Raw genomic sequence first — 23,261 nt, forward strand, 5'->3', positions numbered from 1 at the left:
TGTGACCAGAGTGAGGTCACGATATCGGGGGCATGAGCTAGATAGAGTTACGGGACCGCAACATAGTAGCCAAAAGATCACCATGTGACTGAGAATGCCGGTCACGTGACATAGTGAGGTCACAAGTTTTGTCTTCAGCAAGTGAAATGCATGCTCAATCGGATTCAGGTCAGGTGATTGACTTGGCCATTGCAGGTCAGGTGATTGACTTGGCCATTCTTTCCCTTAAAAAACTCTTTGGTTGCTTTTGCAGTATGCTTTGGGTCATTGTCCACCTGCACTGTGAAGCGCCGTCCAATGAGTTCTGAAGCATTTGGCTGAATATGAGCAGATAATATTGCCCGAAACACTTCAGAATTCATCCTGCTGATTTTGTCAACAGTCACATCATCAATAAATACAAGAGAACCAGCTCCATTGGCAGACATACATGCCCACGCCATGACACTACCACCACCATGCTTCACTGATGAGGTGGTATGCTTAGGATCATGAGCAGTTCCTTTCCTTCTCCATACTCTTCTCTTCCTATCACTCTGGTAACAAGTTGATCTTGGTCTGATCTGTCCATAGGATGTTGTTCCAGAACTGTGAAGGCTTTTTAGATGTTGTTTGGCAAACTCTAATCTGGCTTTCCTGTTTTTGAGGCTCACTAATGGTTTACATCTTGTGGTGAACCCTCTGTATTCACTCTGGTGAAGTCTTCTCTTGATTGTTGACTTTGACACACATACATCTACCTCCTGGAGAGTGTTCTTGATCTGGCCAACTGTTGTGAAGGGTGTTTTCTTCACCAGGGAAAGAATTCTTCGGTCATCCACCACAGGTGTCTTCCGGGTCTTTTGGTGTTGCTGAGCTCACCGGTGCATTCCTTCTTTTTAAGAATGTTCCGAACAGTTGTTTTGGCCACGCCTAATGTTTTTGCTATCTCTCTGATGGGTTTGTTTTGTTTTTTCAGCCTAATGATGGCTTGCTTCACTGATAGTGACAGCTCTTTGGATCTAATCTTGAGAGTTGACAGCAACAGATTCCAAATGCAAATAGCTCACTGGAAATTAACTCTGGACCTTTTATCTGCTCATTGTAATTGGGATAATGAGGGAATAACACACACCTGGCCATGGAACAGCTGAGAAGCCAATTGTCCCATTACTTTTGGTCCCTTAACCCCTTAAGGACTTATGACACGACTTATGACACGACATCTTTTGGCAACATAGTAGCCAAAAGATCACCATGTGACTGAGAATGCCGGTCACGTGACATAGTGAGGTCACAATGCCGGACGTATGACTGGGTGGAGTTACATAGAAAAATATAGAACAATACTTGTCGAAAGGAAACACAGACAGTTTACAAAGGATTTAACTGAATTTAGAAATAATACGGCATACATTACCAAAGGGGGGGTCAAAAGGGGTTCAATTACTGATACATCAGCTTCCGAATTAGAAAGCTCAGACCCCGAATCATCCACCTATCATCCACAGTACCCCAATCAAAGATCTAATTGGAGGGGAAGAGGACGATATAGAGGTCGTAATAGGTACTCGGCCCCTAGACCCAATTGGCGCAACGAACAATATTCAGGTGGTTACGCACCTAGACCATGGGGTCAACAAAACAGGGGTGGATTGGCAAATGGGGCGAGGATCAACCAGGAACAATCCGAACAGATATGCTATACATCTGGGTCCTCATCCTCATCAGCCACTCCAACCCCAACCACTCAACCCATGACCACAACTCCTGCGGCTTTTTTAGGCCCACCACCACCGAACATCTATGCGTTGAGAGATCGCCAATTAACGCAATCTCAAACCAACATCAAAAAATAGATAAATTTTGTGCAGAAAATACTTCAATTATTAATCTATCAGGGAAAATTCTGTCCGAAGACGAGATATCTGTATTAAGAAAGGGTCTTACACAGGGGCGTAGCTAGAAATACATGGGCCCCATAGCAAAAAAAAATTATGGGGCCCCCCCTGTGCCATCCACAGATCCCCCTCCCCTAAATAGTGCCATCCACAGATCCCCCTCCCCTAAATAGTGCCATCCACAGATCCCCCTCCCCTAAATAGTGCCATCCACAGATCCCCTTCCCCTAAATAGTGCCATCCACAGATCCCCCTCCCCTAAATAGTGCCATCCACAGATCCCCCTCCCCTAAATAGTGCCATCCACAGATCCCCCTCCCCTAAATAGTGCCATCCACAGATCCCCCTCCCCTAAATAGTGCCATCAACAGATCCCCCTCCCCTAAATAGTGCCATCAACAGATCCCCCTCCCCTAAATAGTGCCATCCACAGATCCCCCTCCCCTAAACAGTGCCATCCACAGATCCCCCTCCCCTAAACAGTGCCATCAACAGATCCCCCTCCCCTAAATGGTGCCATCAACAGATCCCCCTTCCCTAAATAGTGCCATCCACAGATCCCCCTCCCCTAAATAGTGCCATCCACAGATCCCCCTCCCCTAAACAGTGCCATCCACAGATCCCCTCCCCTAAATAGTGCCATCCACAGATCCCCCTCCCCTAAACAGTGCCATCAACAGATCCCCCTCCCCTAAATAGTGCCATCCACAGATCCCCCTCCCCTAAATAGTGCCATCCACAGATCCCCCTCCCCTAAATAGTGCCATCCACAGATCCCCCTCCCCTAAATAGTGCCATCCACAGATCCCCCTCCCCTAAACAGTGCCATCCACAGATCCCTCTCCCCTAAACAGTGCCATCCACAGATCCCCTCCCCTAAACAGTGCCACCCACAGATCCCCTCCCCTAAACAGTGCCATCCACAGATCCCCCTCCCCTAAACAGTGCCATCCACAGATCCTCCCTCCCCTAAACAGTGCCACCCACAGATCTCCTCCCCTAAACAGTGCCATCCACAGATCCCCCTCCCCTAAACAGTGCCATCCACAGATCCCCCTCCCCTAAACAGTGCCATCCACAGTATCAGGTGCCTCTCTCCCCCCCCCATGTGCCAGTATCAGGGGCCAACCCCCCCCCCCCCAGGTGCCAGTATCAGGTGCCAACCCCCATCCCCCCATGTGCCAGTATCAAGTGCCCCCCGCTCCCCCCGTGGCATTAACAGTCGGGTATTAAAAAAATAATAATAAACACTTCTACTTACCTCCATGTCAGCGATGCGATGCAGCCTCTTCCTGTGTCCCGCCCTGTATGTCCATATATGGAGTCAGTGCTTGTATTTCAGAAAAGGTTTCTGCTGGGATTCGAACCCACGACCTTCTGTATCAGAGGCAAAGAATCTAACCACAAGGAAATGCCTTGCTGCTGACTGAAAAAAAAACTGACTTCTACTGTTATAGCTGGCTAAGTGTACATCTATACACATGACAGCTGCTCATATATAGAGATATAGCAGAGCTGAGTGTGCTGGGACAGCTGTCATATAGAGATATAGCAGTGCTGGGTGTGTTGGGGGCAGCTGTCATGTGTATAGATGTACACTTAGCCAGCTATAACAGTAGAAGTCAGTTTTTTTTTTCAATCAGTTGCAATGCCTCCTTTATGGCTGTGAGGGTTAATGCTTTGCCACTGATACATTGGAGGTTGTAGGTTCAAATCCCAGACACATCAGGAGACTTTAGAATATAAATATAGTAAGATTAGATCACATTAGCGAGGGGGCCTGAACATTAAGACATCGATATTTAACTAACTTGAAAATAATCTGTCGGGCCCCGAAGCAGCTGCTTCCCCGGTAGTTACGCCACCTCCTGGCTGCCTGTGTGTAGTGTCTGTGTGTTAATAATAAAAAAAAATTAAAAAAACTGAATGCGGTCTGGACGGGCCCCCAGTGGCGTAGAGCCCCATAGCCACTGCTATGGTTGCTATGGCGATCCCTACGCCACTGGTATAACATATGTACCAACAACTAGATTTGATTGTTTTGAGTGGATTAAGGACATACAATTATTCACCAGAAAATTACGCTGGCATAAAATTTTTGTAACATCTGATCAAAAAATATGCCAGGAACTAGGCCTAGAAATGGGGGACCTAGAGGGCATTGATACCCTTATGCACCTTTTAGAAGATAATGAACGACCTAGGGGGCAGGGTCCCTTTACTACCTTGAAAAACAAAAGCGTAAAAATGCCGCCAAAAACTTTGAATGACGCCAACATTGACATCTTTCTCAAATCGGTAACACGGGACTTGGAAAAAATAGAATATACTACTCCCGAAAAAAACTACACTCGGGTAGAAATATTGGCATTACAAAATCTTAATACGAATAAGGATATCATAGTTAAACCCTCTGACAAAGGGGAGAACATCGTCGTCCTCTCGGTACAACAATATAGAGATATGTGTCACTCCTTAGTCTCTGATAAAAACAGCTACGTGGCTCTGAAGGGGGATCAGATTCCTATCTAGCCCTGCTTGCACAAATTCTAGATCCTTGGTATTTCTGGAGATTTAAAGGGGTCTGGGCTATGACCTAGGAAGTTAGAAAAAAATATTCCAAAATGTAATATATTTTTTAGAGGTAACCGCCCTTCCTACTTTTAAGCAAGGTGGAGACCACTTTGTCAGACAATCCCCTTCTCTCTCGACCAGACTTCCCTTTCAAAATCCACACCGAGAGATGAAGAACTTCTGGGATGGGATGAACTAACGGACCCTGGTAAAGAAGATCCTCTCTCAATGGCAGAGTCCATGGAGGTTGTACCGCCAACCTCAGAAGACTCGAGTACCAGGACCTCTTTGGCCACTTTGGAGCTATCAGAATAACAGCGGCTCCTTCTCTCTCTATTTTCTTCAACAACTGTGGGATAATGTAAAATGGAGGGAAGGCATATCTTAACTCTTGGCTCCAGTCCTGTGCTAACCCGTCCACTGCTAATGGGCTGTCCAAATGATTGAGGGAGAAGAATCTCTCTACCTTCCTGTTGGCACTTGAGGCAAAAAGATCCACTGTAGGAAGAACGTACCTTTGGACTATCTGTAAAAAAAAAAAAATCTTTGTTCAGACACCAGTCTCCCTGTTTTATGGAAACCCGACTGAGGAAGTCCGCTATAACATCCCCTTCCCCTTCAAATGCACCGCTGAAAGAAAAAGCATTCTTTCTTCTGCTATATAAAAGATCTCCTGGCATAGATGTAAAAGGAAAGAGACCCTCGTTCCTGCTTGACGGTTTATGTAGGCCTGCTTGACGGTTTATTGTCTGAATAGAAAACAATCTTCCTGTTTTTTATTTCCTGAAGATCCAACTTCAGTGCCATCTCTACTGCTTTTAATTCTTTGAAGTTGGAGGATACTTTCCCACGATCTTAGGATGTCCGCTTCAAGATCTCTGGAGTGGATCTGTGCATAAGGTACTGCTGGAATCGCTGATGTCATCTGCCCGACCACCGCCAAGACTGACCTGATTGACTCTCTTCTTGGAAGGGGAAGAAAACTCCTTTGCAGACAGGAGTCTAACTGAATTCCCCAAAAAACGCAAACTTGAGAAGGAATCAAATTAGATTTTTTTCAATTTATTATCCATCCTAAGTTCTCTAATTGGAGCAGAGGAATTCTATATCTTTTTCTAGCCCTTCTTTTGACTGAGAGACTATTAAGAAATCGTCCAGATAGGGCACCAGAGTAATTCCTGACAGTCTTACAAAAGTCGCTAATTCTGCTACCACTTTGATTAAGACTCTTGGGGCCTGAGATACCCCGAAGGGAGGCGCCCTGTATTGGAGATGCATGAACTTCCCCTGAACCCAGACTGCTGTTCTTAAAAACTTTTGGGAGGAAGAATGGATTAGAACATGATAATACGCATCTTCCAGATCCAGGCTTGCCATCCAGCAATCCTTGAAGAGGAGACTCACAGTAGATTTTAACGTCTCCATGCGAAATTTCTTGTTGACCAGGGATTTGTTGAATTTCTTCAGATTTAAAATAACTCTGAACAATCCATTTGGTTTCTTCACCAAAAACAAAGGGGAATAGAACACTCTGTCTTGGGGACTGGACAAACTACTCCCTTGTCTAAGAGAGAAAAAACTTCTGATTCCAAAGCCTTCCTTTTTTCCGGATTTTTGGGACGAACTGTCTGAGTGAAAAAATCTGGTGGACGAGAAAGGAATTCCAGACAGAATCCGTTTTCTAATACACTTAGGATCCTCTGGTTCTGAGAAATGGACCCCCCGGCTGGGAAAAACTGAGACAGTCTTCCTCCTACCTGACTTCTGGCGACATTGCGGTTTGTCTTTTGGTCTATTGTTCTGGGGTTTTAAAAAAAAAAAAAAAAAGATCTTTTAGGACATTTTTCCCTTTCTCTTCTATCACTCTGCCTACCCCTTTGTCTTTTAAAACTGGCCTGGGGTTTACATGAAAATAAAAATAAGTTTTCTGGGGAACCGAAAAAAAAACGTTTTATCTGAGGCTCTCTCTAGGATGTCATCAAGAGAGGAACCAAACAACCTAGAACCTTCACATGGGAGAGAGCAAAGTCTAGACTTGGAACCTTGATCCCCTTTCCACGATTTAAGCCAAATAGCACACCTTGCTGCATTTGACATGGCAGCTGCTCTGGCAAAAAAACTGACCACATCAGTAGAAGCATCTGAAAGGAAATCTGCTGCCGTAAGGAAGGTAGGGAGGGAAGATAGTAAATCTTCTCTAGGGGTTTTGTCTTTAACATGAAACTCTAGTTGATCTGACCATAGCCTTAAGGACCTGGAGACCCAAGAGGTGGCAGTGGCCGGCCTAAGACTTGTTGAGGCACATTCCCAGGCAAGTCTAAGATAAACATCTGCTTTTTTTTATCTAAAGGATCTCCTAAACAGCCTAAATCATCAAAAGGAAGAGCCGATTTCTTGGCTATTTTAGCTACAGGGGCATCTACGGTAGGAGCTCTGTCCCTTACGCCAGCCACTGACTCTTCAAAATTGATATTTTGTTTTAACAGAATTCGTTATAAAAAATTTCCTGGCAGGGTTTTTCCATTCTTTCCTAATCAGTGCTTCCATGTTCTTATGAACGAGAAAAACTCTATGACGTTTAGGGCCGAGACCCTCAAACACCTCTAATTGCATAGTGGTTTTAATGGCTTTTAACAAAGGATCGGTATCTTCCGGTGGCAATAGAGCCTTCCCCGCTGAATCCTCATCTGAAGAGAAAAATTCAGAAGCTAAGACCTGGCCGGATTCTATGTCCTCGTCCTCTCCAAAAAAAATCTGAATCAGAGTCAATATTATAGGTACACCTTTCTGGTGACATCGGACGGCTCCGACCGAAGGACTTAATGGAAGACTTAACTTCAGACCGCACCAAGGCCTTAATGCTTTTAGATAAGCTATGGGATTCTTCCATAACTAACTTGTCTATACAAGCTTGACATAGTGGTTTAATTTAACATACAAAGCTGATAAAGCTACTCTACATCCTCCACATTATTTATGTTTAGTTTTGCCGGAAGATTTCTTTGGTGTTTTTACTACCTAAAAAAATAAAGCAAACAACACCCAATGTTATTAGGAGAGGATAAATCTCACCAACTGTAGTCAAGCTTCCCCACTTCTCAGGTCCAATACCAGGCTTGTGGGCCTCGAGGGTTCCAAGGGATCGGCGTGTGCAGTGTCACCTGGTTTCGACATGCCTGTGGAAAACTCCAGATCCTGTACAGCACTGTGTGCGCACTAAAGCTGGCTGTCCCCTCCTGCTGCCGACTTGTAACGCACCTCGGCTCCTTTTAACTCTAGGCCCAAATATGCCTAATCCATGGTTGAAGGTGCCCTTCCCCTTACGGCCAGCACCACCGGGAATGACCGCATGCGCAGAGTGCATCAGAAACGAGCCCCGCCATCTTGGAAGCAGGACGCCGGCCGCCGCACCGCTATGGACTGGGAGCCACCTGAACACGGCCACAGCGGCTTCCCAATGAGGCTTGGGAGGAGGCAGGAAGCAGGACAGACTTAGGCAATGGCTCCTAAGGAGACTTACGCCGCCAGGGATAGGTCCCATTACGGTATTGTAGACCCGGACCTTCCCCAGCCCCCAGAGGTGAAAACCAAGTAAGAAAGGAGCAAGAGCTCCTCAGAAACCTCCTATCCGGAGGACAGGAAACCTGAACTGAGGTGTGGTGGCGGTTGGAAACATTTTATCTCTTCAGGTTTCCTGTCCTGGATGGGAGGTCCTAGTCGCATGGGTGCCATCATGGGTGAGGGGAAAATATATTTTCCGCCACTTGATTTAGGGCTACATTCCTTGTTCCTCCCTGCTGGTTTACATAGGCCACTACTGTTGTGTTGTCTGATCTCACGTGTATGTCTTTTCCTTCCAGACCGCGGTTAATTCCCTTCGATTGGAGGATAGAACTATTTGTTCCTTGGACCATTGACCTTGGAAAGACTGTTGAGAGCAATGAGCCCCCCAACCCCACAGGCTTGCATCAGTCATAATTATTTCCAAGTGCCTGTGACTCCAGGGAACCCCTATCTGTAGGTGAACTGGGTTTAGCCACCACAGTAGAGACTGAATTACGGATGGAGAAATGGAGATTTTTATTTCTATTAAATTTAGATTCCCGTTCCAATTCTTTAGTAGCCATTGTTGAAATACTCGAGAATGGAACTGGGCCCATTTTACCTCTGGGATACAGGCAGTTTAGAGTGCCTAGAAGTTTCATGGCCTCTCTGACTGTACAAAACAAACGAACAAGGAATTTTGAAACCTTGTCTATTACACCCGAGACTTTTGGAGGGGAAAGAAAGTTTTTTTGACACGTTAAGTCTAGTAATACCCCTAAAAAAAATCATTTTTGAGATGGGCAGGGGTTTGATTTTTCCCAATTTATAACCCAACCTATTTGATACAGGATCTGACAAGTTCGAAACAGGCTGTTTTCTAGGGATTCTTTTGAGTTTCCTACTACTAGAAGATCATCTAGGTAGGGAACAATGATGATGTTTAGTCTTCTCAGATGAGCAACTACCTCTGTCATGACCTTTGTAAATACCCTTAGCTTGGAAGTGATTCTGAAGGGGAGAACCTGGAACTGGAAACGTTGAAGAGCCCCTCCAAAAAAAACTTCTATCCGAAGGAAACGCTGAGACTTCTCACATTCCGGAATATGATAATATGTGTCCCTTAAATCTAGGGAAGCCAGAAAGTCTCCTTCTTTTAGCAGATTTATGGTAGATTTTATAGACTCCGTTTTGAATTTTTCGTATCTGATGAATTTGTTCAGGCTCTTCAAGTTTATTATCAGACAGAATTTACAGTTTGTTTGTTTTTTTACCCAAACAAAGTTCAATAATAACCTATATGTTGTTGGTGAAATGGGACCAGGACAATTTTGGAGTCAACAGCTCCAAAATGCCCTTCTCCAGTTTCTCTTGTAGAAAGGCTGATTTCATGATTGGGGTTACCTTGAACACATCTATAGGTGGAGGAAGACGGAAAGAAATGTCGTAGCCTACTGATATATTTAGAACCCACATATTCGAGGTAATTTCTTCCCATTCCTTTGCAAAGGATTTTAATCTTCTGCCCACCTGATGTCTGGCATCATTGTTTAGAGGTTTCAGAGCATTTGGGGTTAAACAAGAAACCTCTCCCCCTTGACCTTTACCTCTGTCAGATCTTTTAGACTTGAAGAAACCTCCCTTTTTAACCTTCCAAAAGGGAAATTTCCTTTTATTTCTTACCCCCAGAAAGGATTTTTTTAGAGTCAGAAGCCTTCTCCAAAATCCTCTCCAGGTCCTGACCAAACATTACATTTTTAAAGAGATCTGGCGACAGATGTGGCAGCCAAATTAGGCATTCCGTTTTTTGTGGAACGGAACGTGTGCATTACGTTTTTTGCGGAACGGAACATCTGGCCCCTATTAGAACAGTACTATCCTTGTCCGTTATGCGGACAATAATAGGACATGTTCTATATTTGAACGGAAGAGAAATACGGAAACGGAAGGCATACGGAGTACCTTCTGTTTTTTTTGCGGATCCATTGAAATGAATGGTTCTGTATACGGAACCCAAAAAAATAAATGTTTGCGTGAAAGAGGCCTAAATCTAAGTCCTGTTCTGAGTCAGAGGAAGAAAAATCTGAGCTGACTTTTTTAGAATCCCTGCGTCTAGATGTAGAGGGACCAGGTACGGATACAGAATTTTCAGTTAAGGCTAAACGCATTTCTTGTCTGATTAGGTCTCCTAGTTCTTCTCTAATAGAGAAGAACTAAATCCTTTGCCATGTTAGAAGTTTCTTTGTGCAGGATTCAGGTAATTTTAAAGAACAAATCACACATTTCCTAGTTTAAGAATTTGTTTTTGCTCTCTGAGAGCTATCTTTATCGCTCTACATGCATACAGGGAGAAAGCAGAGGTAACAAGAGGGTTAGCTTAGGTAAATTATATAACCAGCATCTCCCCATATGTACAGGCACTTACAATGGTCGGCCCCAGAGTGGTCTCCATTGAGTCAGTCCCCAGTTCAGACATGCTGACAGGCTATCTACCACATAGTCCCCCTCTCATATACCTCCCTTCCCTGCAGACCTCAGATCAGAGGGCGATTTCCGCCTTGATCAGCGCACCAAATAGGCTTTGCCCACTCCACGCACCCGTACGCCGGAAGTTGCAGCTCGAACACACGTGGAACACAGGGCGGCTTCCTGTGATGTCACCGCTAGAGCCGAACCTATCAGATTGCGGCAGAGGGCGTTCACGTGACTGGAGGAACTCACTGAGTGTCTGGTCTCCACATGGAATCCCCCGCCCGACGCCCAGAGCGGGAGATAAGGAGCAGATGTCTGGCATGTAGCGGACCCTCCAGCACCAGAGGTAGCCAACTAGGGACAGGTGCTGCCTGCCTGCCTCCCTCATGTGGCCAAGGCATAAAATTCAAACAGCCACCTCCACAGACGCGGTCCCACAGCATTTGCCATGAGAAAAAAACTTGTCTCCCACCTGGAAGGGACAGGAAGACACTGAGGAGGAGCCGGAGTAGGGTCAAATGTATTCTTCCTGTCCCTACCTGGTTGGAGGTGGGTCATCTCTCATGGTAATGGTGTCATGGAGGATGAAAGGGAAAAAACTCATTCTGAGAAGAGTAGTTCTATGGTAAGCCCCAAGAGGGAGAAAATAAGTTGCTTTTTAGACAATGAAAATCAAGCCAGCTGTGATATGAGGAAGAACATAGCAACACTGCCACCTTGTGGAAAATTCATATATGGCAGAAAGGCTGTCCACAGTTCTGTCCCTTCAACCTTATTTCCTGCTTTGGTATTTTAAAATGACTAATTATACTAATCATTAGACATTTACGTTATACTTATAGTACAACACATAAGCTTTGAATTTTGTGTTAATGCACAACTGCAGTGCACAACATTATACACCACAATAACAGAGACAAAGGGGGATCTTATTAACCTTATGGCAGTTTTCTGGCATAAAAAAAATTGCACATTCTTGTGCAAGTAACATTTTGAGCAACAATTAGCGACTTCTGCGAGGGCTGCATTCTCTTCTTTTGCAGCAGCAGAGCAGGTGTAATTACAAAATGGAGAAGAGAATGCAGCGCTCACTGGACCCAATTGATCTGATATCCTGAGGATAGATCATCAATATTGGAAACATACAGGATTCACATCCTAAAATACACAAACTGCCTGTTCATGGTGAATTCCATAGTTTACAGCTAGATGAACAAAAGGGGTACCTGATACAGTAACAGTACACTTATCAGAGGGGTCTTGTAACAAACCTATGTGACCATCACATGAACTGGACAGATTGTTTTACTACATGGAAATAAACAATAATGTTCCCATTGGGTGACATCAAGCAGAGGTTTTCAATTGTGAAGATACGGAAAGCATACTGGAAAATTGTATGTATATAAGCTTTATTGGCTAGAAGTCTAGAACCAGCTATAAAGGCTGTAATGTAATGTAGCTAGTCATAGACTGACGTTTGTTCTTTTCCGCAGATTGTATTACATTGGCCCAGGTTTACTAGTGTTGTAGGTGGTGTAAGCTTAGACAAGTGGTCTACACCTGCACCAGATTTGTCACAGTGGCCCTGGAAAAAAACCTAAAAGTGGCCCCATGTTGTAGGCAGGTCCAAATGGACAGAAGACGGGCCAAAACAAGTAGGCAGTGACAACAGAAGTAGAAGAGGCCTGTAATACCGTAGTGTAGCACAGAATACCGCCCCAGCAGAACCAAATACCACAGGGCAGCACAAAATCCTGCCGCCCCAACCACAGTATTTACCGGATCACCATCATGAAGACGGATTGAGTGGCCCTCTGGGCAGGCGCCCCCCGGGAATTTTCCCTGTAGGTTCTATGGCCAATCCACTCCTGGCAGGGATAGACACTTCTCTGACTCTACACCAACTATTGGCTGGCTTAATTTGAGATAGATTTTTATGCCAGAATTGTGGAGCAATTTTGGAGCAAAATGGTACATCTTAGCCCATGCCCCTTTTCAATTAAGCCCCCCCCCCTTCACGCATGACAGGAAAAAAATGTAGACGCTACAAATGCACAAAATTCTACCACTTTTTATACAGATTTTTGGGGCAGACACGTTGGTAAATCTAGGCTACTGAGGGGACATTTATCAAGATTGGCATTACCATATGCCAGTCTTGATCTCCTGTCACCGGAGTAAGATGCTTTTAATTTATTAAGAGTCAGATACCATATCTCTGGCAGTCCATATACCTCATCTGGCGTATACTTCAGCTATAATTTATGCCAGTTTGTGACATAATTTATAGTAAATCCGTCGGGTCACGCTAAGCCCCCTCCTGCTAAGCTACGCCCCTTTCCTCTTTAGAAAAGTGCCGATAAGCTTCAAAAGTCGCAAATTATAGCATACATTTGGCATGCACCTTAATTTGCGACGTTTTTACGCCACTATTATGGCACAAAGTCATAAATCAATGCCCCTCTTTGTGATTTTCTAAAGCTATTTTCTTACTTTATAGTTATTAATGGCCGGACACTGGCAGAAAGGGATATTTTGAATAGTGTTACAAGAAAGCATCTTAAACATTACAGTGAAGACGTAAAGAATGCAGAGGTGAGTTATGTATCTGCTAATTTTAAAGGATAAACGTTTAAGGATATGCCGATTTTCCGTTTTTGTTTCCGTTTTTTACTCCTGCCCTTCCCGGAGCAATATCGGTTTTATTTTTCCGTTCACACAGCCATATGAGGGCTTGTTTTTTTTGCAGGACAAGTTGTACTTTCTTATGGCAACATTTACTATTGCATACAGTGTAGTGGGAAGCTGGAAAAAAAATTCCAAATGGCGTGGAATTGGGGAAAAAAAACACGCTATTCTGCCACAGTTTTATTGGTTTTGTTTTTACGGTGTTCCCTATTCGGTAAAAGTGACCCATGCACTCCATTCTCTGGGTCAGTAGAATTACAGCAATATCATATTTGCATAGTTTTTCTTTTGTTTTACTTTAAAAAAAAATTATCTTTTTTTCATAGCCATATTCTGACACCCATAACATTTTTATGGATCTGTGTGAGGGCTCAATTTTTGCAGAGCGATCTGTACTTTTTATTGATTCCATTTTGGGATGTATGTGACTTTTTGATATCTTTATAAAAAAAATTTGGGGAGGTGTATGGGATACACATTTTTATATTTTAATAGTACATGAGTTCTGGGATGCAGTGATGCCAATGATCGTTTTTCATTTTAATTTTGTGGAAAGGTGGTGATTTCAATTTTTATATTTTTAGTTACATAAAAAAAAAAAAATTCCCCTAGGGGAAATTGAACATACGATCATCAGATTGCTTCTTTCATAGATTTCAAAGCAGCCTTGGATCCTTCAGGGGACGGAGGCTGCTGCAGGGAATGAACGGCTCCCCCAATCGCTGCTATGAGGAGCTGTTCCAGGATTTCCATTGCTTAGATACCATGGTCGGTATTATTGTAGTTGCTGTATTATATACAGCAACTACAGACAGGTAAAGTTATACACAAAGTGTGTTTTCTGACTAATCGGATTCAGAAGTATCTCAGGCATTGTCTTAGGCAGTATTGACTGGCCAGCTGCTAGATCCTGTATCCCGAAAGGGCTGGATGAGGGCTAGGCCCTAATGAACATACACACGTGGCTTGTTATGATACATGGATACAATTTATGACTAGAGATGTCGCGAACATAAAATTTTCTGTTCGCGAACGGCAAACGCGAATTTTCGCAAATGTTCGCGAAAGGGCAAACTGCCATAGACTTCAATAGGCAGGCGAATTTTAAAACCTGCAGGGACTCTTTCTGGCCACAATAGTGATGGAAAAGTTGTTTAAAGGGGACTAACACCTGGACTGTGGCATGCCGGAGGGGGATCCATGGCAAAACTCCCATGGAAAATTACGTAGTTGACGCAGATTCCGGTTTTAATCCATAAAGTACATAAATACCCAGCTCCGCAGAGGCTGTCCTCTTTTTTTATTATTAAAAAAATCTGTTCTTACCAGTTTAATCTCTGTTTTGTTTCAGGGGCCGGTGTGGTGTATGGAATAGATATTAGGAACCGGGAGATGGAAAAAGATGCTTGGTCGGTCCTCTTACTTCCAATTCGGGGCACTGCGCGTGCGCCGTCCAATTTACTGTGCTACCAGATATAAGTGGTATATTAAGTAGTACTATTCCTATCAGTTTAATCCCTGTTACGTCCCCTATCAGGGGACGTGTATGGAATAGATTTTAGGAATCGGGAGATGGAAAAAGATGCTTGGTCGGTCCTCTTACTTCCAATTTGGGGCACTGCGCGTGCGCCGTGTAATGTACTGTGCAATCCCAATATGAGTGGTATGTTAAGTAGTACTATTCCTATCAGTGTAATCCCTGTTACGTCCCTTATCAGGGGACATGTATGGAATAGATTTTAGGAACCGGGAGATGAAAAAAGATGCTTGGTTGGTCCTGCTACTTCCAATTTGGGGCACTGCGCGTACGCCTTGCAATGTACTGTGCCACCAGATATGAGTGGTGTGTTAAGTAGTACTATTCCTATCAGTTTAATCCCTGTTACGTCACCTATCAGGGGACGTGTATGGAATAGATTTTAGACAACCGCAAAGAGTTATCAATAGTTGACACACTCATGACATAAATTTTATTCCTCTATGCGTCAATCTTGGTGTAGTGATGACTGTGCTCGTGCGCACGTTTGGGAGATTGCAGGCGATGGGGGTTTTTCAAAGCCTATGGTCGTGCTGAGGTAGTTCAGTGACAGTTAAGTGACCCAGAAAACAATGATTCTGCAGTGTGGGCCCATTGTTGGCCTAGTAGGCTTTAATGATCACCTTAGATGATCACAAAGAAAATTAATGTTTTTTCTATGCAAAATTATCCAGCCGATCGCTTTTGGTCTGTTCACAATGAAGCAACGACCTTATCATCTGGGTTGTGCCAACATTGCCATTGCCAACACACTCATAGAAGTGGTCGCTTCATTGTGATACGCAAGCCCCTTCACCACAACAAGGTAACGATCACGAAGGGGAATTGACACATGTATGTGCCTTTTTTTTTGTTTTGTTTTTGCAGCCACAGTGCAGCACCAGAGGCCAGAAAAACGAGGTATTGTAGCAGCGGCCAGAAAAATTGATGTTTTCCAGGCAGAAAGTGCACTAAAACATTGCGGCTTGAACCCTAGTTGGTGGCGGATAAGTCATGCAAGTCATCCGGCATACAGAGATAAAATACAGCAGGGTGTGGACCATTTTTAGCCCAAGGCAGCTCATCTCATCACCAGGCCTTTTTTAGTCAAATGTATCGCCCACTGTCAGTCCCTTCGTGATCCATGCCTCATTCATCTTAATAAGGTGAGGTAATCTAGACTTTTTTGACCTAGGCGACTTCTCTTCTCAGTGACAATACCTCCTGCTGCACTGAAGGTCCTTTCTGACAGGACACTTGAAGCGGGGCAGGCCAGAAGTTCTATCGCAAATTGGGATAGCTCAGGCCACAGGTCAAGCCTGCACACCCAGTAGTCAAGGGGTTCATCGCTCCTCAGAGTGTCGATATCTGCAGTTAAGGCGAGGTAGTCTGCTACCTGTCGGTCGAGTCGTTCTCTGAGGGTGGACCCCGAAGGGCTGTGGCGATGCGTAGGACTTAAAAAGCTCCGCATGTCCTCCATCAACAACACGTCTGTAAAGCGTCCTGTCCTTGCCGGCGTGGTCGTGGTAGGAGGAGGATTACTTTCACCTCTTCCCCGGTTATATTCCCGTTGTGCTGTGACATCACCCGTATATGCTGTGTAAAGCATAGTTTTTAATTTATTTTGGAACTGCTGCATCCTTTCCGACTTCCGGTAAATCAATAACATTTCATGCACTTTCTGCTTATACCGGGGGTCTAGTAGCGTGGCCACCCAGTACAGGTCGTTCTCCTTCAGCCTTTTTATACAGCATGAAAGACCCCATTTGCACAAGGTTGGATGCCGAGCTACTCATGTCCCGTTCCTCGTCCTCACTGATCTCACTGAAGGTCTGTTCTTCCCCCCAGCCACGTACAACACCACGGGTACCAGATAGGTGACAACGAGCACCCTGGGATGCCTGCTGTGGTTGGTCTTCCTCCTCCTCCTCAAAGCCACATTTCTCCTCTGACTCCTCTTCCTCAGACTCCTCTTCCAGCGTTGCCGCAGGTCCAGCAAGCGATGCTGATACGGCTGTTTTTGGTGGTGGTGGTGACCACAACTCTTCCTCTTCACGCTCATCTATGGCCTGATCCAGCACTCTTCGCAGGGCATGCTCCAGGAAGAAAACAAATGGGATGACGTCGCTGATGGTGCCTTCAGTGCGACTGACTAGGTTTGTCACCTCCTCAAAAGGACGCATGAGCCTACAGGCATTGCGCATGAGCGTCCAGTAACGTGGCAAAAAAATTCCCAGCTCCGCAGAGGCTGTCCTAGCACCCCGGTCATACAAATACTCGTTGACGGCTTTTTCTTGTTGGAGCAGGCGGTCGAACATTGGGAGTGTTGAATTCCAACGTGTCGGGCTGTCGCAAATCAAGCGCCTCACTGGCATGTTGTTTCGCCGCTGGATATCTGAAAAGTGCGCCATGGCCGTGTAGGAACGCCTGAAATGGCCACACACCTTCCTGGCCTGCTTGAGGACGTCCTGTAAGCCTGGGTACTTATGCACAAAGCGTTGTACAATCAGATTCAACACATGTGCCATGCACGGCACATGTGTCAACTTGCCTAAATTCAATGCCGCCAACAAATTGCTTCCGTTGTCACACACCACTTTGCCGATCTCCAGTTGGTGCGGAGTCAGACACTGATCCACCTGTGCGTTCAGAGCGGACAGGAGTGCTGGTCCAGTGTGACTCTCTGCTTTCAGGCAAGTCAACCCCAAGACGGCGTGACACTGTCGTATCCGGGATGTGGAATAGCCCCTGGGGAGCTGGGGGGGTGCAGTTGATGTGGAGCAAGACACAGCAGCAGAAGAGGACTCAGCCGAGGAGGTTATCGAAGAGGATGGAGTAGGAGGAGTAGAGGAGGTGGCAGCAGGCCTGCCTGCAAGTCGTGGCGGTGTCACCAACTCCTCTGCAGAGCTACGCATTACATGCTTGGCAGCCGTCAGCAGGTTTACCCAATGCGCAGTGTAGGTGATATACCTGCCCTGACCGTGCTTTGCAGACCACGTATCAGTGGTCAGATGGACCCTTGCCCCAACACTGTGTGCCAGACATGCCATGACTTCCTTTTGCACAATCAAGTACAGGTTGGGGATTGCCTTTTGTGCAAAGAAATTTCGGCCGGGTACCTTCCACTGCGGTGTCCCAATAGCTACAATTTTTTTGAAGGCCTCAGACTCCACCAGCTTGTATGGTAAAAGCTGGCGGGCTAAGAGTTCAGACAAGCCAGCTGTCAGACGCCGGGCAAGGGGGTGACTTTGTGACATTGGCTTCTTACGCTCAAACATGTCCTTGACAGACACCTGACTGTGGGCAGATGAGCAGGAACTGCTCAAGGCGAGAGACGGAGTGGCGGATGGTTGAGAGGGGGCAAGGAGGAGAGCAGTGGTTGACGTGGCTGAAGATGCTGGACCAGGAGGAGGATGGTGGCTTTGAGTTTGTGTGCTGCTTGTACTTGTATGTGTTGATCTTATAGGTGTTTGTGATTTGAGATCATGTGCCTTCGCAAAGCAGGTGTACCTAGGTGGGTGTTGGACTTCCCACGACTCAGTTTCTTTTGGCACAGGTGCAAATGGCATCGCTGTTGTCAGAGGCAGACACACCAAAAAAATGCCACACTGCTGAGCTCTGCAATGACGGCATTCTGGTGGTGGCAACAGCATGCGTTGATTGGCGTGCTGTCTGGCTGACCCCAGGTGCCGATGCATGCTGTCTGACTGTGCCACTAGCTCCTTGCGACGACCTCCCCCTGCTTCCAACTCGTCTCCTCCTCCTCTCTGTCTCCCCATCTGAACTTTCCCCCTGTTCTTCTTCTCTTCGAGCGGGCACCCACGTGACATCCACGGACACATCGTCATCATCAACCGCTTCACTTGTATCTGACAACTCAGCAAAGGAAGCAGCAGCGGGTACAACATCATCATCATCACACCGTACGTCCATATGTGTAATGCTGCCTGACTGAGACATATCCCTGGTAGCTACATCCTCTGGCAATAATGGTTGCGCATCACTCATTTCTTCCAACTGATGTGTAAATAACTCCTCTGACAGATCAAGTGAAGCAGCTGTGGTGCTAGTGTTGGTGGTGGCGGCAGGCGGGCGAGTAATAACTTGAGAGGTGCCCGAAGCTGAGCTGGAGGAGGATGGTGCGTCAAGGTTCAGAGCGGAAGCTGTAGAAGATTGGGTGTCCTGTGTTAGCCAGTCAACTTTGTGGTCTCTGAACACTGGGCATTATTCTAGGGCCAAAGGGAATCACAGCACCACGACCACGACGGCCCCTGCGGGGTGGCCTGCCTCTACCTGTCATTTTTTTTAGATTAGTTTAGTTGTACTATGCGTGCAAGCTACTGTGACACCAGATATGAGTGGCACTGTGCACTGGCTGAAGTTGGCAGAGTAGACGCTGTAGGCCTGACACACGCTTGCAGACAACTAACTGCTATTCAATCTATTACAGTCAAAAAATATATATTTTTTTAATGTAATCTACTGTGACACCAGATAGGAGTTGCGCTGGTGACACTATGCACTTGCAGGGCCTGAAACATACACGCGTACAGGCAACTGACTGCTATTATTTTACAGTCAAAATTGTTGTTGTTTTTTTTAATGTAATCTACTGTGACACCAGATAGGAGTTGCGCTGGTGACACTATGCACTTGCAGGGCCTGAAACACATACGCGTGCAGGCAACTGACTGCTATTATTTTACAGTCAAAATTTTATTTTATTTTTTTAAATGTAATCTACTGTGACACCAGATAGGAGTGGTGGCACTGGGCAAGTGGGCACAGTATACGCTGTTAGCCTGACACACACGCTGGCAGGCAACTGCAATTAGATTACACAGGGAAAAAAAAAAAAGCAGACTGATGTACTAGCCCTAAAAAGGGCTTTTTGGGGTGCTGTGAGGACGCTGTCCTTACAGCAGAGATCAGATGAGTCTTTCAGGACTGGAGTGGACACTGAATACACTAGCCTAGCTATCGATTTCCCTATTAAATCAGCAGCAGCTACACTGTCCCTCCTCTCACTAAGACTGCAGCTTCCGAATGAATCTAAAATGGATGGTATGCTGCTGATTGGCTGGAATGTGTCTGCTGACTGTGAGGTACAGGGTCAAAGTTTACTCAATGATGATGAATAGGGGGCAGACCGAACATCGCATATGTTCGCCCGCCGCGGCGAACGCGAACAAGCGATGTTCGCCGGCGAATAGTTCGGGACATCTCTATTTATGACAGCTGTAGCATAAGTTTCTGTAAACCAAACCAGGAATTGGTATACAATAAAAAAGAATCAGTCTTTCCTTCCTGCATTACAACCAGTGAGTGTGACTGCAGCCTAGAAAAGAAAGTACAGAGTATAGAATAGTCTACTCTACATCAATGATCTCCAGCTGTTTTAAAATCATCAAAACCATCAGGCCCTGATAGGTGTAGACTGTCAGGGGATTATAGGAGTTGAAGTTTTGCAATAGCTGGAGAGCCACAGGTTGGAGAACATTGCTCTACACAATTCCCCAACCCCAAGTATTATGGATGATGCTTGCTGGATTGGGAAAGAGCCACCTCTGAACCTCTGCTGTCCAATTACACTGGTTTATAGCCCTAGTGATACACTCTGTCCTCAGTATAAGGATATCTAAAGTGAAATATAAAAAGGACAATAATAAAGAGTCAGTAAACTGAATGCACTGTACCGTATGGGAGCCATTAACTCTGCTTTCCTGTTTTAGATTGAAATATTTGGTCGTGAACTGGAGTTATATGAATTAGACAGCATGGAAGAACCTCAGAGGACAGCAGTATTCGAAGCAACAAAAAGGCGGTCAGAAGCACGTTATATGGCCACAGTGAGAGCGAGTGCACAAATCCTACCACAAAGCGTTGCTTATACTGTTTAGAATTATAAACAAGTATCTAATACCAAACTGAAATGTGAATCACAAAAAAGTCTAACAGCATGTAGACTGCAAGCAAGGCCTTATGCACATGACTATATTTTGTATCCATGTCCGATCTGCATTTTTTGCGGGTTGCACATGGGCCCGTTTATTTCTATGGGTCCACAAAAAAAGAAAAAACTGGATCTGTGTGTCCATTCCGCAAATTATAAAACGTATTGCAGACAAGCATAGTCATTTCTAGCAATGGGAATGAGAAATGTGCACATGGCGTACGGAAGGCGTCCATATTTTGTGGATCCATGGTTTGCTGACTGAAATACAGACACGGTCGGGTGCATGAGGCCTAACAAAAGAAAACACATTTTGTATGACAACAAAGCCCCCGGGTCTGTCTAGTGATTCTATATACTCAAGAATACAGTGTACTTAAAAAAAAAAAAAATAATAATAATAATAAATGATTTATATTCAATAAAAGTCCCAGAAAGTGTAAATAATTTTTTTTTTTCATATTTGTAACAACCTACATATATTTGTCATTTTATTTAGGTAAATGGTAAGAGGAATAAAAGAAAACTGATTTTCAAATCAATGCAGCCATTTTTACCGTAAATATGTTGTTGTACATATTTGATATTAAATTAGATGTACTGCAAAATAATACAGAAATTAAGCAATTCTTCCTGTAAAAAAATAAGGCCTCAAATAGCAAATTAGTTATAAGAGAAGGTATGGCTAATGGAATGGGAGGAGGCAAAAAAATCACTGGAAAATGGATTATGTCCTTAACGGTATTGTGCTATATTATCATATAGATTTTATAGAGAGGACCCTCCTTTCTATGACAAAGAACAAAAAGCCACTCCGGCAAACCTGGAACATGGAAGGTCATCCATTTAAAAATGGGTAAGACCAGTTGTAGTCGATAACTTCTGGTACAGATTTGCTGTGAATTTCACACTACGCATTTTGAGGAGGGGTAATGGACTATAGCAATAGATGCAAACACAATATACTACATGTCGTAGTTTTATTCCAGCCACTTCTCAACATGTTTGCCGTGCTGCCGCCAGAACTCCGGCCCGCGCCCATCATAGTTAATGGGGCCGGAGCGGTAGTCTGGGGGCACGCGTGCACTAGCGGCAGCACGGATCCGACAGGCTGTTCACCCGCCGGAACAGCCTGCCGGAGTTCCTTGCCCCTAGTGTGAAACTAGCCTAAGCCCTCACTCTCTAATGACAAAATCTGAGACTCTTAGCCAATATATTTTGATCAAAACACATCTGTGCCCGCCTACCCGCACCAAGGTGGTCTCAGTCAGGCAGGTCTTACTCTAAACCTACCTATGCCGTATGGGCATCTACATTCAGGAGTGCAGACCCTGCACATATAGTGTGATGCTCCTAGTTACCTTTGTGTGCATCAAGCAACCAATAAGAGGAGGAGCACACACACCTATATGTACCACCTTAATCAAGGTCACCATTTAGATAGGTGGGGCAAAAGTGCACATGAATGCTACTCCCAAAATAGAAGCGCATTCACATCTGAAGGTGCCACTCCTTCAAGACAAATCAAAATGATTGTCTTGTATGACAGCCAGGCTCCTGCTTTAATGGCTGAAATCAGCAGATGCGCTGATCCCAGCCGTCTAATCCCTTAGATGCCATGGTCAAAAATGCCCAAGGCATTCGAGTGGTTTCAGAGGGAGGGGACTCCCTCTGTCACCCATCAACACTGCTGCAAATGAGATTGCAGGTTGCCTATGTATTTACAGGGCAGCTGGTGGTCCAATGAAGGCCTCCAGGTCTGCCATTCTGCCTATTAGGCTGTGCCAGAGATGCAGTCCAATAGATTGCCTGTCGGATTCTACTGGCAGCATAGTACACTGTATTACACAAGTAATACAGTGTACTGTGTGAGTGATCGGAGGATTGCATGTGAGTCCCCTTGTGGGACTAATAAGTGTAAAATAAAGAATTAAATAAAGTTTTATAAAAAAATAAAAAAAACAAGTTAAACACACACCTTTTTCCATGGAAAAAAATGCTTTTCTATATAAAAAAAAAATCCCTTCCACATATTTGGTATCACCAGAGAACTATACAATTATCACATACATTTTTCCCTATGGTGATGGCTTATCTGCCACCAAAATAAATGGAATAAAAAGCGATCCAGATGTCATACATAGCCCAAAATGATACCAATGAAAACTACAAGTCATCCCTCAAAAATCAAACCTTCACAAAGCTCAGTAGAAGGAAAAATAAAAAAAAGTTATAGGTCTTGGGATGTAGAGATGGAAAATAATTTTTTAAAGAGTTTTTATTGTGCAAAAGTAGTAAAACTGAACTATATATATTTGGTATCGCTGTACTCGTACTGACCCAGAGTGTAAAGTTATCCTGTTATTTATGCCGAATAGTGAGTGTCGCAAAATTTACAATGTAAAAAAACAACGGTGGTATTGCTGTTTTTTCCATTCCTCTCTAGAAACGGCTGATAAATGTTAATCAATGATTATATTATGTGTACCCCAAAACGGTGCCTTTAAAAACTACAATTTGTTCTGCAAAAAAAAAAAAAAAAGCCCTCATATGACTACATTGACGGAAAAATTAAAAAGGTATAACTCTTGGAATGCAATGATTAAAAAAATTGCTTGGTCACTATGTTCCA

At 44.6% G+C, this 23,261-nt stretch overlaps 1 protein-coding gene across 2 annotated transcripts in view; it reads left to right on the forward strand.

Moving 5' to 3' along the window:
- LOC120994642 overlaps positions 1–21,044 on the forward strand; it is a 79,497-nt gene extending 58,453 nt beyond the window's left edge. Inside the window, exons 18-19 of one of the 2 annotated variants that reach the window (XM_040423357.1) lie at positions 12,973–13,067; positions 20,409–21,044. In XM_040423357.1, the coding sequence (XP_040279291.1) occupies positions 12,973–13,067; positions 20,409–20,576 (263 nt within the window). In that variant the 3' untranslated portion in view covers positions 20,577–21,044. Of the gene's footprint in view, positions 1–12,972; positions 13,068–20,408 lie in introns of those variants that run through there. The other variant, XR_005777448.1, reaches the window with a different exon arrangement.
- Positions 21,045–23,261: the final 2,217 nt, after the last annotated feature.

This window comes from Bufo bufo, chromosome 3 (genome assembly GCF_905171765.1).
Source record: "Bufo bufo chromosome 3, aBufBuf1.1, whole genome shotgun sequence".
Taxonomy (NCBI): domain Eukaryota; kingdom Metazoa; phylum Chordata; class Amphibia; order Anura; family Bufonidae; genus Bufo; species Bufo bufo.